Source organism: Perna viridis, chromosome 2 (genome assembly GCF_037379345.1).
Source record: "Perna viridis isolate PV_CMFRI_1.1 ecotype Kerala chromosome 2, ASM3737934v1, whole genome shotgun sequence".
In the NCBI taxonomy this organism is placed as follows: Eukaryota; Metazoa; Mollusca; class Bivalvia; order Mytilida; family Mytilidae; genus Perna; species Perna viridis.
Window position 1 is genome coordinate 3,584,644 of NC_142446.1, and position 19,642 is coordinate 3,604,285.

Sequence of the window (19,642 nt, forward strand, 5' to 3'; positions counted from 1 at the left end):
TCTAACTAAATTCTGTTACTCAGAATGGTAGTGTCAAACTTCAGACTGTGATTTCTTTGTGTTTTAATTGATCCAAAGTAAATATCATTGTAGTGGAACAAAACGTACATTTGACTTGTAATTTATCATGGTGAACTTATATACCAAAAATCATGTCATAATCTATAAGCATTTAGAAAAAAAGTAAGAAAAACAGTTATTTCTGTGAATTTAGCTAAGTTTCGGTAAAAATCATTGTAGCGGAACCGAACACAAACTTGTCCTGTAATTTATCATGGTGAATTTATATACCAAAAATCATGCATGTCAATATCAACAAGCTTTTAGAAAAAAGTCTGGAAAACGGTTCAAGTTCAAGGCCTGTAATTTTGGTAAAAATCAAAATTGTGTTACAATGATACTAATTCAAATGCATACCAAATATAATTGACCTTGCAAAAGTGGTTCATACCAAACTGAAAACTTCATATGAAAAAATGAAAAATCTGAACATTTACAGACTGACTGCATGACGGCATACCAAATATGATTAACCTAGCAAAAGTTCCCATCAAACTGACTTAATCTGAAAATTTTAACATGAATGCCAGAAACACAATACCTTAGTCTTGCCTTGATGCAGATGTCACGCTGAAATAAACATGTTGCAAGACTTTGAAAACTTGCAATTTGCTTTTTCTCTTATATGAAACCATATCAAAGTGGAAGATTTAACACGTAAAATATCGGTTATATATAAGTAATATAAGTTTAACCTTTTCTTTTCACTAGAACTATGTGAGTGCTGAGTGATATCTCACATGTTAAACACTTAAGCTACATTACTTCTACTTACAAGCATCCAAAATTATTAGCCTTATTAGTCTTGCTTCATGCATAACCTAACTAGCAAGCCATTGAATAGGTTAGGAGTCCATGTGCTAACAAGTTATATTAACAAACAGACAGAAAAGGTGCTTCCTTAAAACCTTGCCTCTAGGATATAATAATGTACACCACTAGTTAATGCTACTTGAACCTGTTCTATTTATTCCTTAACCCAGCTGGTTGAACTGTAGAAAAAAATAAATATCTCAAGGTCACTACAACTCACATATTACAAAAACTAAAACTTAAGTAACTATTTCTTTTCAAAATAGGACAGATTTGAATAAAATGCTATCTTCACCTTAACAGTTAGACAAATGCCTAAGATAAGACACACTGCTAAATGTTCCAAATCTAAAAACAGTAATGTGACTCATCCAAATAACATTCTGTTTTACTCTGAAAACAATCACTCGTTGTTTTACCTTTAACAACAATAGCAAATTTATTCAGTTGATCAGCATAACTAATACAAGCAGACATCCTCATAACTGAGTATTTTACCTATCATTGTTATACCTAAAAATAATAGCAATCTTGTGGTCTTGTTCCCATCTGTCTTGTAGGTACAGAAATGAAGTGTCAATGACAACACCACCAAATATGATGACATACTTTTACATGTTGTGGATAATTAAGTACTATTACTAAAACAATGTCTCAATCAATATAGGGAGGTACAAGTCAATAACCATCTTTATAATACAACAAATATTAACATATATCTAAACATGTGTCTAAATGTTGGTTTATTCCAACTGTAGGAATAGATTTACTACATACTGGACATAGAACTGTACTACAGGTGTCTCCATTGTTTGTAGGTTCCTTGCAGCTATCAAATACTGTGTCAGTTTTGAACTTTTTCCTGCTGCTTGTGCTATCATCTTTAGATAACCTTTTTTTTGAGATCTGTTCCTGCATACGATGCCCTTGAGAACTGTTCTGTATCAGAGTAAGGTTTTCCTTAGGATCTAATGGTTTGAGCGTTGATTGAAATTGTTTATTAGCCCATATATTACGGACTACAGCAGCAACATTAGGCACCTGTTCATTTGCTATGGAAACTATGTTAGACTGACACAAGGAACTGCTCACTTTACTATTATCTATTTTGGGAGATTTTTGACTTGTTGTAGAATGATTTAGATGCCCATCTATTTTTGGGGATTTTTTACTAGTTGTAGAATGATTAAGAGGTCCATCACATAAGAATAAGTCTTCATCATCAGAATCTGACAACATTAGTTCCGCAAAATGTTTCTGACGAAGCAAATCTTTGTCTGATATTTTTCCTGCAGTATTGATTGCACTAACACTGGTCCTTATGTCTAGCGAATCGTTAGAACAGCTTGGTTTATTATCATTCACAAACTGTACTAGGACTTCTGGGTCCGAATCTTTCTTGTCCACACATTTCAAAACCCCATTTACTATCACTTTTTGGTTGGCTGACCTCAAGACTTGGCCTTCACCAAGATATTTACGTATGTCTATATTTCCTTTTTTAACAGACTTTCCAGACTCTGAAAAATAAATCAATTTCAGGTATTGTTATCAATGAAAGATAAAATGTCTTGCCCAGTGCAGCATGATACAACCACAGTAGTTGAACCCTGAACAGTTGGGACAATATTAGATTTTGACACATTTAAGCATTAGGACTTACAATTTATGATGGACACATCTAATGGTTTGGACACTATATTGCACAAAACTTTAAATTAAATTAAAAATTTTTAAAATAAGACCTAAAGTAAAATAAGAGGCTCCAAGGAATCGCTCACCTGGATAAATTTGATCTTTCAATGGCAATAAATTTAACAAGTTGTCCAACAATTTTGACTCAAGAAGACTTTGGTAGGACTTACTATAAAGATAATTTCAACAACTGAAAGTTTCTTTCTATCTATTATAGTTTTCAAAATATTGATTGAAAACTGTAAACAAAGAAAAAAAAAAGGAAAAGAAAAAGTCATTTTTCATTTTTCAAGAGCATTAACAAGCAGTCGTCTGACAACTCTGATCCCTGGAGACTTCTGTAGGCCTTACAATAAAGATCATTTCAGCAATTGCAACAATTAGACTAAACCAAATGGTTTTGGAGATCTAATGTACAAAAAACTACTGTCTGACCCCTATGCTATATCAATAGTAACGGTGGCCATTTTTTTTATGGATCAAAAATCTAAACATAACTTTTGTGCAAAATACCCTAGGTACATTCATACCAAGTTTGGTTCCAATTGGTCATGTAGTATCAGAGAAGATTTTTGAAAGAAATAATATTAAAAATAGCAAAAAAATGAGAAAAAGTCAATAACTCCTACTTGTCCAAACAGATTATAATGAAAATTTGACTAAAAATCAATTTTATCGGGTGTGGCCCCTTTGAACCCTTCTAACTCGATAACTGTTAGAGATATCTGAAATCTGAATGTAAAATACAGACAGGGATATTTATGAAGAATCCCAACAAAAAAAAGAAAAAAAAAAGAATTTTCGAAATTGGACCAAAATAAAAAAGATTAATTTTTTGGGTATTGCTTTACTTTGACCCCTTGAAATTTGAAAACCACAAAGAGATATCTGAAATCTGATGACAGATGCAAGCAGGAATTGTTTGGACGTGACATACCCAATGACAAAATTTTAAAATCAGACCAAAAATTAAAAAGTTGAATTTTTGGTTGTTGCCTAACTTTACATATGTCTACAAGAATTGAATAAGGAACGCAATAAAAAAATATCAAAAATCAGAAAAAAGAACAAACATTCTACCCTAGGTTTTAAAATAAAGAGCTGCACTTTAAGTGCAAGATACGCCTGTTGCCCTTTTAACTTGTCCTTATACTTTTAATGAATTTATATGATCAACTAGAAATACTGCGAGTCCTGTCAAATACCCCCCCCCCCCCCCCAAAAAAAAAAAAGTAAATAAAAAATGCACAAAAAATTTGGCACTATCAAGGCTACCTCAAGTTTAACTAAGTTTATTGTCTTTATTTTTCACCCATATATTTCTATCTTGTTTAAAACACACTTTTCTGACAAAGTTACTAAGTACCTTTTATATTTATTAGTCAATCATCGTAACAAATGGCCTGTTTTAAACAATTTTTTTTCAACGAAAAAAATTTCTTTGGCCGCTTTCAGCTTTTTTTTAAAGAGTAAAAATTCATAACATGGAAACTTAAAATTTGACTTTCATACAAATCGGAGGGCAGCTTACTTCAATTGATATGAACAATTCATCAAAATTTCATAAAAAATAGTGAAAGTGTTCTTCAGTAATTGTGCCAAAACTTGAAAATCTCCCTTTTTTAAGTATAAAAATTCATAACATGGAAAAGAAAAATCTGAAATTTATAAAAACTGAAAGGGAGCTTACGTCAATAAATATGAACAATGCACCAAAGTTTCATAAAAGTATGTGAAAGTGTTTTTGAGTTATTGTCCGCAAACTTGAAAATCCCCTTTTATAAGTAAAAAAAATCGTAACATGGAAACGAAAAATCTGAAATTTATAAAAATTGGAAGGGAACTTATGTCAATAGATATGAACAATTCACCAAAGTTTCATAAAAAGTTGGTGAAAGTGTTTTTGAGTTATTGTCCGAAGTGTGGAAGACGGACGGACAACGTTATACCATAGTATATCCCATCTTAGACGGTCGTTTAAAAACACCTATTTTTACCCTTTTCCTAAAACCGTAGGAGCCACAAAGACCAAATTACATAGGAACCTTCTTAGTGGTAATTAAAAACAAATTAAAATTTCACAACAATTAGTCAACCACTACTAAAGTTATCCCACTGAAACGAAGTGTCCCCAGATTATGTTGATGACAACTGTACCATAACATTATATGTCCGCAAATTTTTTGTGGTCGTATAAAAAACAATCATGTTTTCATTCTTGGTGATGGGTCAGTTAGTTATGAGACAATTCAATATTAAAGATTCATTGAACGATTGTGCTTTTGTAGCATAAGTTCCTCTATTTAATTTGCAATGTTATAATTTTGTTACCTTAGTAACAAACCTGATCATATAAAGCAGAGCTGTATTTGGTCACTGAATAACCTTTTACTTCTTTTTTCTTATCAATATTGTTAAGTTTCAAACACAAATAAAGAAACTGAAATGTAAATACATTTTTGATACAAGAATATTGAGGAAATTTAATGAAGCACTATTTATGTTTATTCTTAAATGTCAACTATCCAAATATTTTCTCTATTATCTTACCAATAAACTGCAGGATAAAATCAACATAAAAAATCTATGAAAATTGAAATTGCAACTGAAGTTGAACATCCCTTAGATCTCAAAAAACTAACAAGCTTTATTATTTTTAAAGATTAACATAGTACTGTTCATATAAAATTGGTATAAGGAATAATTTGTAATTATCATTACTGTCAACAATCCTTTAAACATCTGAATCTGTAGTTTTAGAGAATTTTTACTTTGGAAATGGGCTGATCGGAGCTGAAATATTCTCAAGCACTCATCTTGTTCAATCAAGCAGAACCAAAAGTGAATATATCACTATGTTGAAGTCCTTCCTTTCATCATTCCTCAAATACCTAGGTTAGTATTAGCAGAGATATATATGCCTAAATATGTTTCACCATATGGCTTAAAGGCAACTTTAATGCAACTGCAGCAACCTTATCCACACAAGAAATGGATCATTTCTAGAAAGCAATATGATCAACAACTCTATTGAGTTTCAGAACATTGGCACTTATAATTGGAGAAAAGTTGGATCTTTGAAAATTTATAACTGGCCAGTCAGAGACTTAGATGCCATTTTGTTTGATCAAGCAGAACCAAAGGTAAACTAAGTGAAGAACGATCCTTCCCTCCACCATTCCTGCCAAGATTGCCTTCTACTTCAGTAAAGCATTTCCAGAGATATATGCCAAAATGTGTTTCCTTGAAGTGTTTCGATGGTAACTTTGAGTAGTCAAAGCTACCTGCAGAGCAATACAAAAAGTGGGTTATTTGCTTAAGGCACTGAGGTCAAGAACCCTATTAAATTCAAAGACACTGGCCTCTGTAGTTTCAGAATAGTTAATTAATGAAAATTGGCCACCATAAATTTTGATAACCAAATGCAATCATTGAGCAAGTGGAGCAAAATATTGATTATTTGTAAAGGTTCACCCAATTCTTATTTCATTTGAAAGAAATCAATTGTTTTCATGCAGTTGAGCAAAATGTTTAATGTTTATGGGCAAAAGGTGCAGGGATGGGATAAGTTCAGTTGGTCCATTGTGAAATGTTTTCACTTCAGTGAGAATGTTGATATCACGGCACTGGTAGGCGCAAAAACCCAAAGGCTGAAATACTGAAGATGGGATTTATTCCAAACAAATATATATCGCAATGTCACAAGTAATAATCGCAAATGTCACAAAAAGGAAATCACAATTTTATTGCAATATTACATATATCAAAGAATTATCCAAATCAATCCAAAGTGTACCATCTACGTCAAAACTCTTTGGGCTTATAAAACTCAAAATTACACTTTAAATGAGACAATTGTTTGTCGCTGCAGACATATCGTGTGCAAAAACCGCATGCTTTTACAAAAGGTACTAAAAGACATACTAAAAACAGTAGGGAAACCGGAATAGACTTCAAATTATGGAATTCAATAGTAAAATTGTAATACTTGAAAATGATTGCATTTACAGTTGATATACCTGTTGGTTTTTCACACTTCTCCTTTGGTTTCTTTTTACCATACCCCTCAGGTTCTTTAATTTTTATAAATGTGCCATCACATGTCCTCTGATGGTCTTTCCACCATGGGTCTCTTATTGAAGGAGCCCGATTCATTGCACGTTTAACAAAGCCAAAGAATGGTTTCCTAGACTGACAAGGGCCATTGCATCTCCACCAATGTTGACGGAAATGATCCACTTCATCATGGAAATTATGGTAGACCTAAAACAATAACTGTTCAGTTTATTGGGTGCAGGTAAAGAGGAGTTGCACTAACAAAAAAAGTGGACAGAAGAAAAGACAGAGTGATTCCAATATACCCCATACTTAAGTTTGTTGGAAGGGGTACAATACAAAAAAAAAATAAATCCTTTCAGCTTAGTTGTCGTTTTAAGAATGATTTCTTTTATAATATGATCTGAGACTGTACTCACTGAAATATTTGTTCCTGTAGCATTATTTATTCTGTACATATGTTTATGGAATTCTGGTCCATGTCCATCATGATCCTGGCAAAGTTACAGAAATTGTAAATAAATATGATATCTTCAAAAATAATTCCTACACGTTTATTGCAAATGTGATTTTAAAGTATACATTCTCAGCTTTGTTTTCTTTAACATACAAACATACATTACATTGCATAGACCTAGATATGATGTGTTTTTGATACTACACAGAGGGGCCACCGTTCGACCAAGAAGTACTGATAGTTAATGAGGCCTTAAAGATGTAAAATCCTTACAACTGAATTATCTCCCTTAGTAGACATCAGAAAATAAAAATCTTCCCTCAAGCACATCAACATAAGTTGCAAACACACAGTGTGATTCCAACAACAGGATAATAATGACATATACAGGTCACCATAAGCTGACTATTACACTTCAATGGTAGAAACAGTGGCACTTTAGTGAACAATCTATGCTTTTCACAATGGAAATTCTGGATTTTAAAATGAAAGAACAGACTTGCAGAGCCTTTTTGATATCATACCTTTATAAATCTAAAAATACAAATCAAACTTTGACTAGAACATTTACTAAATTACTCAATAGGTCACCTCACCTTGTTATTATCTGTGACAAAGAGATAAGCATGGATCATCTCATGCTACAATCAAAAATAAAATCTATTTCAATTTAAAGTACTGAGGTACTGATTCAATGAAGATTGAATGAGCAATTAATAAAGTAAGTTTGTACAGTGTTTTCACTAAATTTTTGAATAGCTGGAAGTTAAAAATGAAAAGGAGAAAACCCAAATTACAGCGAGGGGTCTTGAGGCCACTCAAGGCCCACAGCTGGTCCTGGTCCAAAAACAAATTTAAGCTTTTTCAGTTCATTTGTTTTACCTCTCATTAACTATAGTGCCTCTAATCCAGCTTGTATTTTTTCTTAAAATGACAGATATTGTAAAAGCCATAATGTATATTCACCATAAACAGAGACATTGTGTGTTAATAATATTTCTTGGGCTTTGTGCTTATTGTTGCATGAACCTATATTCATTCTTAACTGTCATGTCTCTTTTTCAAATCATTAACATATATGTTACTATTGTACTGTTCAAAGTGCAATTCCAGAAAACAAAATCATTCTTCCAAGATTAGATTAAATGAATAAGAATGTACTTACATATCTAATGCATTACTTGAAAAAATTAATGATGAATTTTTATCTAATTTCTAGGGAGAATATAATTTTTAGTGCTTATAGGAACATATTCTGGAATTACACTTTATATCTAATCTACACACAAACCACACGACGATTGACATTCAAACTCATCGGTTATTACCCTCCACACCGGACAAAATGGCAGAGACGCATGACTGATTAAACACTGATCTGTATCCAGATTCAAATTCCGTTTTTACAAACATTGACTAAAAACCTTTTTTGATCAGAAATTTCACAGCCGGAAAAAAACTCAGTGATAGGTGGCAGATTTTACCAGTTGCCGGTTACTATTGAAAACACTGTTGTAAGCTACTGAAAATGCAACTATGTTTTAATTGCAAAAATTCAAACTTGTATTTTACTGAAGTGAGACTTGGTGTAGTACAAACTTAATTTAAATAACTCACTTGTCTCAATTGCCAGCTAAAGAAAACAAAATATTGTAACCTCTGTATATATTAGCAATCAATAATAAAGTTAAACAGTTACTACAATACAGTGAGAGGTTAATTCAGCTGCTCTGGTGTCTTCAATGGTGATTGATGTTATCTCTACTATAAATTATCAGTGTACTTTGAAAATTTAATTCAGTATAAAATTCCCTATAACTTAAATAAAACTTATCCATATTATTAATATAATGCTTGTATAGTGTATATAGAATGAGGACTTTGCTGTGTGTAATGCATTCAATTTACAAACCAAAAGAGTTTCCACCAGATCTTTTCTCGGTCTCAGTTTTAACAGAGGTAAACTCAATCTAACAGAGCAAAGACCCCCTCTTCCTTCATACACACACAGTCCTGCACATCTAGAAGAACAATATCAGTAATAATTAAATGTCAGAATTTATTTCATGTACCGTATTACTCTTATAACCTTCCACCACATAATAACACATAATTTAACAAGGGTTTACCGTATCATTAATCTCAGAGATAAAGTTTGTTTATCAAAATTACTTCACACATATGCTTGGCTACAAGAATATAAATACGTCTATAAAAAGTGCTTAAAGTCAGTATAAAGAAGAAAAGTTACTGAAAACAATTATGAGCTTACGACACAATTATGACAAGATATCATGAAGATGGAACCCATCTCTGTGGGCCCTACTATAAAATGGCTGTTTATGTACATCAGCCACAAAATCATTAATTTGACCTTGAAATCAAAGTTCAAGGTAAAAGGTCACAAACATCAACCTGAGAAAGCATACAGCAAAAGACAAAACAGTTACAGCCTGGACACATATTTGTCATGCAAAAACATTTAATTGACCTTGAGGTCAAACTTAAGTCAAAAGTCACTAACAATGGAACCAGGTACAACTCAAGCCAAATATCAAAAGCCTACACCAAAAGACAAAATAGTTACAGCCCCAATATTAATCTGTGATGCAACATCATTTATTTGACCCCGAGGTCAAACTTAAGGTAAAAGGTCACCATCCATGGTATGCCACATTTTTCCTGGAGCTGATCTACCCTCATACCTTAAACCTTAAAACACATTTACATATATTCAGACAAGCATTCCAGAATTGTTAATTTAATTGTGATACTTTTCAGACTATTATTTGTTTATATGCTTTTAGACTTTTATCGTGTTGTCATTGATTCTTAATTTATCATTTCTTGCCTATTTTTTTCTTTTATTCGATTAATACATGTAGGTTTTAACTAGAATTTGTAAGTTTTATTATTTTTATGAGTCTCGATTTATTCTTCAAATTTTCAGTTTTAAAACATTTGATAGTATTTTATTTTCCTGTGACATATTGTTCTCTTTTTTGTTTAAATTACATTCATTTTTAGAATGTATAGTTAAACTCATTTTACCTTGCAATTTAAATAGTAAAATTTTACTTTGTATACGTTTGCGATGCTTGAGTTCTTTTTTTTATATTATTATTATTAATGTATGTATACACTAATCTTGTATGCACTGTTATGCACTTAGAGTAATTGTATGTAAAGTTTGATAAGCCCTATCTAAGCCTACACGGTACAGCCCTTACATGACTCTGTCTATTACCATTTTCAATTTTAAGAAAATCATATAATTCGTAATTTCTGGTCTTGCATGTAAGGAGTTGTCACATAACCAGGACCATATGATGACTTTTATAGGTTTTGTCCAACAATTGAAAGTTTATTTCTTCCCATTACAATTTTTAAGTAAAAGGCTTAAAACCACCACAAAAATCGTCATTTTTTACCTTTCAATAAGCAAATTAGCGGTCAGTCATTGTACAACTTCAACTGAACGGAGACTTTTGCAAAGCTCTTCAAGCTCAAAAAGAAAGGTTCCATTTATTTTTTAGTACACAATTATCTGATATTCTACAGTTTTTGAGAGAAACAGGTGACTTACTGACTAAATGATCTTTTAAATGTCTTTGACTACCCTTTTGTTTCTCACATGGACGGTTTGGTGACTTGACTACTGTGGTCTAACATAAATGTACATGTACATGTATATCCAAGGTGGCCTTGTTTTACACATGATCTTGACACACAACATAATTTTAAAAGATGAAACCATAATACAGAAATTCAACAACAAACAACACATATGACGACAGACACAAAGTGAAGACAATAGCTCACATAGATCTACTGTTCAGGTGAGCTAAAATGCCTAGTACAGTAATGTACTGTGGTACTGTCTATGAACAATATAAATGACCATTCCATGACATCAAAAGTTTAGCAGTGAGTGTTGTCAAAAATCAAAACATTGAAAAGACTCAACTTACAATGTCATTCTTGGACTCCATTTAACTTCAATCCCAGAAAGCCTTCCCCAAAAGAAATCTTCATTGAACTGTAAAAAGAGTTCTCTGATATTAGGGTTAGGGTCTATAGTTTCCCAACTTTCATCAACAATAGACAGTTTAGCAGAAGTTCCTGTTGGAGGTTTCCATGACTCTTTGTCTAGTTGTTCCTGGAGTTCTAATGCCAATAGAAAGTCTTCATCCAGACCAATTAGATCCATTTCCTCAAACCTGAAAAATACTGTGTTTTAATAATCCAAATGATTATAAATTTATCTTGATTTGCTCAATTGTGTTAGCATGCTTTATGTGATATTTATATATAGCCTCCTGTTTTTGATGTATTGTATGTGTTTTTCTTGTATGTTTGTATATGATATTGTTATTCTATTTGGTACAAAACTATATGTGAATACAAACTTGTGTTTGTACTCATATATCACCAACTTTAAATTAAGTTTCTGTCCGACTGTTTGTCATTTATGTTCACTGATTGTTTTCTAAAACAAATGGAATTAAACCACACCAAATTGAATTTTATTTTTTAAGGTTTCTGGAAAATAAACAAATCAAAAGTTCCATATCAAATTATCTGTATGAATGAATAATTATAATGGACGTTCCAGGACCATAATTTCAAAAGGTCACATTCATGATGAGGTAAGTCATTGACCACAGACCCTCTCAAACTTGAACCCCTTTATATCAGTATCAATATAAAACAAAAAAAAAACCTTTTTTGCAGCAGTTTACACATATAAATCGTGAATCAATTTATAAAGAGTAAAATGGTCCAAACCATGCAACAGTACCCAAACTAATCTGCACAACTATAATTGCAAACGGTCATCAATCACTGATCTGTTTCTGATCAGTTGTCGATCTGAAAACCTGATCTGTTAAACAGGTAATCAGGGTAATTTCTGCGTAGAACTATTTTTGCGTATGTTCCAATTGCTCATTGGTTGAATTGGTGGTCTGTAACCTATATATTAAATATGGCATTAAATTGGATTTGTTCCAAAGAATATTAAAAAAAATTACATCAACCGATCATCAGTCTTTTACATAACCAACACCAATCAGATCGGTCAATCATCATCAATCCGTCAACAGTCATCAACCCATCAAGTTAATTAAAGAAATTGATTTGTATTTAAAACATTATTTTGTTTGGGATTATTTGAATTACATAGTATGGACCAATTGTCATTAATGAGGTCATAGTAACAAGCCAGCTAATACAAAATAACCTGGCTTGCTCAAAGAGAACAAATCAATCAGAAAGCTTGTTACAAATCAAATTATTTCTACATATTGTCAGCTTCAATGACAATATGAATGTCAATTATATAAATCAGGTTAAGGTATAGGCAGTGTTTTCCCAAACTCACAGACAGGAAAATTTCATCAACTGACTGAAGTAGACAATATGGAGGTATATGCATCTGTCATTTGACAAAATTTGTGTTCCTTTCGCTGAGTACCTGTTTTAAAATCTATTCATATTTTGTTGTCGTCCGATGAAATCCGAAAGCAAATGAATTCGTTTATTCGGAGTTCTCTGGGTTAACCTTCTGATTGATTAAATCAACCGGAAGTTGATTTTAGGAATGGAATGTTTTGGTAGAAGCGTCAAAATGTGATAAAAAGCGTCCTTTCGGACATTTCTGCATCCACAGAGAAAATTATATTGATGCAAGGTAAACTGAAACATAAATAGCCTTATGAAAGTGATAAATAACATGTAACAAAGCCGAAACGTGTAAAATGTGACAAGCAGGTGGTTACCAAGAAGCTCTGAGAAATGCCCACTTAACCAGACAATCAGTGTAGTAAGGAAGTAAACAAACTTCAATTGGAGAGGCACACATAAAGCTACAACAAGTGATATGAGCTTAAAAAAAACTATAACTGAGTAAAACTACGCATACATTTTGAAAAACATTAAAAGTAAATCCAGCATATTTAAAATGCACTACATGAAGCTTCAGTAATGTAACTCCATTGAAACACTCAGTTATTCAGAGCTATAAAGAAGTACCATTACAAGTTAGGAAGTAACCTTAGGTGTGAACCATGCTCAATCAGTACACATACAACATGTATCGTGCATTCATCTGTTCTCGATAGTCATGAGTTCTCGACAGCAATGTGCGTAGGCAATATGACATAAAACACGAAATTTCATGTGTGATCTATTCACAAAGAATTAACCAACTGAACACTTCCTTGCATTTATCAGGCTTTGATTTCACTATGTTGCGTGTAAAGGTATGTATGATGCCAATAAACTTTATTTTACCTTTCTCTTAAACCCCTGAAAGCTCATATATTAAGCGTCCACCTCTCACAACACACATTTTGAATGTAAACAAATTTTGTTGAAAGTGGTACATGCAGGTTATATATTCAGCGGGTCATTGCGCAGTCCTGATAGACATGTAGGCATGGGTATGTCAGTAAAAAAAATGTAAGGTGTGCAGTACTGGTCGTATCTTAATATTTATTACCAGAAAATGTTAAAAACATCATGACGTCATCAATGTTTTAAGAGATATAGAAGAGCAATAATATGAAAAGCCTATTAATTTTGGGCAAATTATAATATGAATAACCTTGTATATCTTACATTCATTGCTTCTACAATGTATGCTTGGAACACCATAGCACAGCAAATTAAAAAATATAAGATGTGATGAAAAGTTTTTAGCCATGTCAAAGTTAATCAATTATAACATTCACTGGAAGTAATATATGGACCCTGAGAATATAAAATATCAATAAAAATATATTGAATTATTTATTTTTATTTTCACTTTTCAATTATGTCTTTCATGCTCTCTATACAGAAAGTCATATCCCTGTCGAGAACTGATGACGTAGTACCCATAAAGTCATTAAGAGGTCAGACTTTCATTCATATATTCTGGGTCTGTCTTGTGGAATAAGTTAACCAAACATTTACGTAATCAAGCCACTGACAACTCATTCAAAATCAATCTAAAGAGGTACCTTAAAAGTTTTGAATAGAGTATCTTAAAAGAGAAAATTGTTGCTGCTTGCACTGTTTTTTTAATGTTCTATATTGTATTGTCTTAAAGTGATTTGGTATTGTCAAATCTGCTTTTGTTTTTGTGTTGTGTTGTTTATTTTTAATTTTTATTAGATATAGTTTTTGTGTGTGTGGGCCTCAGGGAAGATAAGTTTGTAAACTAACTATGTAACCCTCTTGAAATAATGATTTTATTATTATTATTATTATTATTATTATTATTATAACTAAAATGTGTTTTTCTCACAATGTAAGCATGCAATCTTGCCAGTCTTCTGAGAAAATAAAAACAAAGATCAGTTCTTATAATGACTTTAAAATTGTAGCTATGTAATAAGTTGTTCAACAAACAGGTAAACAACATTGATATGCTATCGAGAACCGATGACACCAGGATATATGTTTACCAGTACATGTATCTCAAAGTACACAATTTACAATATGTAGCTATTGATTTATAATAAAAATATACTGCTATGAAATTTCATACAATATATATTTTTAAAACACCGGCATACATGTACACAAATATCATAAATAAATGCATAAAAACATCTAATAGAGGCAGGTCCAGAGGTTCTCAAAAGAGAGGGTCCCTGACTGGCCTAAGAGGGAGCCCAACTCTGTCCTCAGTGATCTCCAATATAATGCACTAAATCTTTCCAACCTAAGGTGGGCCTGGGCCCTACCTTGGATCTGCATATATCTAAGCATAATTGAAATGCAGAAGCAGATAATATGAGGCATATTTTACACGTAAGAGGATGATGTTAAAAGCTAGAGAGGCCTTATCATACATTAGTTGTACCTGCCAACTTTTGAAAATCCCCATGGGGGTTTTTAAGGCGGGACATGTGAAAGGGCATTTTCGCCTCATATTTTGCCAACTATATGGGTTTTACTGATGTAATGCATGAATGAGACAACCACTCAAGTATTAAAGGGCCTTTTTCAGGTAAACATGTGCATGCAATATTATTAATTGATGTTTTTAAGCCCCTTATTATGGTGGATACCTCCATTTTAAGTCTAAATTTTAAAAAATATATGTACATTGCTCAAGTGTGTTTCTACTGTTATATGAAATACATTATCGAGGTTTGAATTCAGAGTTTTCAAGGTAATTTTGACAAAATCAGACTCCTTAGTCCTTAAGTCCCTTAGTAATATCAAACTAAAGGGCAAAATGTATGATCAGATAAAATAGAAGAATAAAAATAATTATTCAGTTATGAAGTACTTCTGATTACATATCACTAGCTACCTGTGAGAATCACTTGAGCACTTTAATCCACAGTGATTTAATCACCTATTTTTACGTCATTTCTTACATTGAATAATGAAAAAAATTGCTGTGATATTGAAGTCCAAAATTTTCATTTTTTTTTTGGTTGGGGGAGGGCAATTTTTTCAAGAGCATACCCAACAGGCTTTTAGCAAGTAAAACAAGGAGCCAGTAGTTTCAATTTTTTTATTACATATAGATTTGTCATCCTCAAGACTGTTGAGATACATGTACATTTTTGTACAAACATGTGACAATTGCTCCAATCGATAGTAAACCAGTATGTTGGGTTGCGGAGTTACTCCCCTTTGGTTGAAATCTTAAAAAAAGTTGAGGTCAAGAATTTGAAAATGTACTTGTTCTGCTTATACTTGATGCAGAATTCTGTGCTCCATTTAATCCCCGCTTTAATTCTTTAGGTTGGCTAACCATTGAGAATAGAATTATATATCACAAGTGCCTATTGATCTTCTGATGTTTAAATGGGTTAGCTCCATTTTATTTAGGAGATAAAATAAAATTTGTTTCTGAATTAAATCCATACCATTCAAGAAATGTCATAAACAATGCTCTTTTTATTCCTAAACCTAAGAAAGAACTATTCAGACATACTTTTGTTTACTCTGGAACATCTAATCGTAATCAGTAATCATAATCATCTGTAATTGATTACATTTTTTGGTGATAATCACGTAATCAGTATTCATGCCTCTTTTTGATTACATCTAATCAAATGTAGTTGATTCCTCAAGAAAAAAGGCTGTAATCATGATTACTTTAAGATTGCATGTAAATAAAATGTGTAAGAATTGAATTATTTATATGTTTTACAAATGCTTAACTGAGCTCTTTTTGTTCCTAAACCTAAGACAGAATTACTCAGACATACTTTTGTTTACTCTGGAACATCTCCTTGGAGTACCCAGAGTACCCTCCCAAATGAAATGTGAAGTGTAAAAGGAATAAGTCTTTTTAAACAAAAATTAAAAAATCTTCCTAATGGAACAATGGGCAAAAGAAAAATTCGACGGTATTTACATGTACTATAATGTAAAATGATAACTTTGTTGGCATGCATTTATGTATTATTTATTAGAACTCATTTTGTGGCATTTAAATTAACCTTGTATTATTGTTTTTGCATAAGGGCCTCAGGAAAACTGTGTTACCCTCTTGAAATAAAGTGTTATTATTATTATATTATGGTATAAAGTTTCATCAAAATCCCTTGAGCATTTTTGGAAGAGTTGCGCTTAAGAGATTTTAACATGTTAAACCCTTAGTTTTGGATTATTTCCCTTTGAAGTCTGCAGATAGTAACCATATTCCTTCATGCACATCTACATATGATGCCAAACCTTCCTATAATGTTTCATAAAAATCCCTTGAGCAATTTAGAAAACCCATAATTTGGATTATCTCCCTTTGTAGCCCCCTGACAGTAACCATATTTTTTCATGCACATCTACAGATGATGCCCAATATTACTATGATGTTTCATCAAAATCCCTTGAATGGTTCAGCAAGAGTTGTGCTTAGGAGGATTTATTATGTAAAACCCTGAAGTCTGATTGATTCCCTTTTGAGTCAGCTAACAGTATCTATATTCGTTCATGCACATTTAAATATAATTCCCAACCTTCCTATAAAGTTTCATCAAAACCCCTTGAGTGGTTTAGGAGGAGTTGTGCTTACAAGGTTTTAACAAGTTAAACCCTTATGTTGGATTATCTCCCTTTAGAGTCCCCCTGCAGTAACTGTATTCCTTCATACACATCTTATATGATGCCCAACCTTCCTATAAAGATTCTTCAAAATCTCTTGAATGGTTTAGGAGGTGTTGTCCTAACATGAAATATGGACAAACGAACAAACACACAGACAGGGTGATTCCTATATTCATATACATGTATATAGGTATAATAAAGTACATGTACAAATGTACACTGTATATGACTTCATTCTTTAAGAGTATTAATATGACTTCTACTCTGTAGCTTTTACTAAACAAAGTTTTGTCATCTGAATATTTGTATGAATCTTTAAAAAACCTAAAAAATCATTTATAAAAATATTGAATACCACAGGCCCAAGGATGAATCTATATGGTATTTCTGAAAGTCCTTTGTACAGTGTTATCAAAACAGACCCTATTTTAAAACTGTTTTGTTCCAAAGTGAAGATGGTAAATTTGTTTCAGTTTTAAATAATTTATGATGCACTATAATTATCTTGTTTCAATTGTTCAATAAGAACAGCTTATGGGGAAAGCTGTCAAAGAGTATAGGAGCCATTTACTAATTGTAATGTAATATGTACCAATAATATATACCTACAATTATCGATATTGTAATTAACATCTTTTATGATGTCCTTCAGGGAAGTTCACCAAGGGTATGAAAATTTTGTTTTAACACTTAAGAAACTCATCTCAGAATTAGAGAATTAAAATCTTACTGGGGGACATTCTGCATAAGTTGATTGGCTTCAGTTGTAAATTGGTTATAGTCAATTAACTCTGACCAGGTGTCAACACAATTGTTTAATTGGACAGGGTGAGAATATTCGTTGCTTACAAACTTCCTGTCAATTTTAATATGCAAAACCTAGGTGCCAAGAAAATCGCCAACAGGTTATTTTTGTCACCAGATAAAATAAAAAATGGCAACTTGCAACATTGGCGAAGTCCAACGTGATCCCTGGCAAAGTCTCAAAAATGAAAAAAAGTTAAACAACTGGGTTGGGCTTCATGTCATGTGTTTCCTATATTTGTCCTTATTATTTCAATTTGTTACTTTTTAGGATATACATATAGCTAAAACAATGGGTTAAATAAATATTCTGTAGAAGAGGAAAGGTTTAATAATGACCACAGAAGATCTGTTAAGTCCTGGAGTGGTCATTAAGGAAAGATGGAAAGTGGTAAGTTTAGTCCTGATGTGGTCATTAAAGAAAGATGGAAAGTGGTAAGTTTAGTCCTTGTGTGGTCATTAAAGAAAAATGGAAAGTGGTAAGTTTAGTCCTGGTGTGGTCATTAAAGAAAAATGGAGAGTGGTAAATTAAGTCCTGAAGTGGTCATTTAGGAAAGATGGAAAGTGGTAAGTTTAGTCCTGGTGTGGTCATTAAGGAAAGATGGAAAGTGGTAAGTTTAGTCCTGGTGTGGTCATTAAAGAAAGATGGAAAGTGGTAAGTTTAGCCCTGGTGTGGTCATTAAAGAAAAATGGAAAGTGGTAAATTAAGTCCTGAAGTGGTCACTTAGGTAAGATGGAAAGCTGTAAGTTTAGTCCTGGTGTGGTGATTAAAGAAAAATAGAAAGTGGTAAATTAAGTCCTGAAGTGGTCATTTAGGAATGATGGAAAGTGGTAAGTATAGTCCTGAAGTTGTCATTACGGAAAGATGGAAAGTGGTAAGTTCAGTCCTTGTGTGGTCATTAAAAAAAGATGGAAAGTGGTAAGTTTAGTCCTTGTGTGGTCATTAAAGAAAGATGGAAAGTGGTAAGTTTAGTCCTGGTGTGGTCATTAAAGAAAAATGGAAAGTGGTAAATTAAGTCCTGAAGTGGTCACTTAGGTAAGATGGAAAATGGTAAGTTTAGTCCTGGTGTGGTCATTTAGGAATGGTGGAAAGTGGTAAATTAAGTCTTGGAGTGGTCATTAAGGAAAGATGGAAAGTGGTAAGTGAAGTCCTGAAGTTGTCATTAAGGAAAGATGGAAAGCAGTAAGTTCAGTCCTGGTGTGGTCATTAAAGAAAGATGGAAAGTGGTAAATTAAGTCCTGAAGTGTTCATTAAAAAAAGATAGAAAGTGGTAGTTAAGTCCTGGAGTGGTCATTAAGGAAAGATGGAAAGTGGTAAGTAAAGTCCTGAAGTGGTCATGAAGGGAAGATGGAAAGTGGTAAATTAAGTGTATTTATTAATCATACAAGTTAAATGAACTTTTTTAGTTTGCCTGGCTGCAGGCCATATTAGCTATTCCCATCACTTGGTGTCCATCGTCGTCGTTGTCGTAGTCGTTAACAATTTCTTCAAACGTCTTCTCCTCTGAAACTACTGAATTGATTTAGATGAAACTTAAGATGATTGTTCCTTAGAGTATCCTTTACAGAATTCAATGAAATTTGGTATTTTTGTGTTTTAGGGTTTTTCTGCACTGTTTTGATTTTCGATTGGTTACAAAATATGGCCCCTGTTACTAAAAATAGAACATAGGGGTCAGACAGCAGATTTTTGCATATATA

The 19,642-nt window shown here is 32.4% G+C and overlaps 2 protein-coding genes across 7 annotated transcripts in view; one reads left to right on the forward strand and one right to left on the reverse strand.

The window, feature by feature from the left end:
* Window positions 1-341: 341 nt before the first annotated feature.
* On the reverse strand, window positions 342-12,626 carry LOC148623328 (DNA-dependent metalloprotease SPRTN-like). Of its 3 annotated transcripts, none has more exons than XM_088565093.1 (7): window positions 12,558-12,626; window positions 11,053-11,301; window positions 8,994-9,102; window positions 7,678-7,722; window positions 7,044-7,118; window positions 6,588-6,831; window positions 342-2,393 (listed from the first exon to the last, which is right to left on the reverse strand). In XM_088565093.1, exons 2-7 carry the CDS (start codon window positions 11,289-11,291, stop codon window positions 1,582-1,584), a joined length of 1,524 nt encoding a protein of 507 aa, XP_088421219.1. In that variant the 5' UTR covers window positions 11,292-11,301; window positions 12,558-12,626; the 3' UTR covers window positions 342-1,581. The 3 variants fall into 3 exon arrangements, with proteins under 3 accessions (XP_088421219.1, XP_088421217.1, XP_088421220.1); XM_088565091.1 differs by having other exon boundaries at window positions 12,465-12,596; XM_088565094.1 differs by having other exon boundaries at window positions 11,053-11,311; window positions 12,558-12,593.
* Window positions 12,627-12,646: 20 nt separating this feature from the next.
* The window catches only part of LOC148623329 (uncharacterized), a 31,388-nt gene continuing 24,392 nt past the window's right edge, over window positions 12,647-19,642 (forward strand). For 2 of the 4 annotated variants that reach the window (XM_088565085.1, XM_088565086.1), the window contains exons 1-2: window positions 12,647-12,773; window positions 18,213-18,332. In XM_088565085.1, coding sequence (XP_088421211.1) covers window positions 18,276-18,332 — 57 coding nt within the window. In that variant the 5' untranslated portion in view covers window positions 12,647-12,773; window positions 18,213-18,275. The other 2 variants (XM_088565088.1, XM_088565087.1) reach the window with 2 other exon arrangements.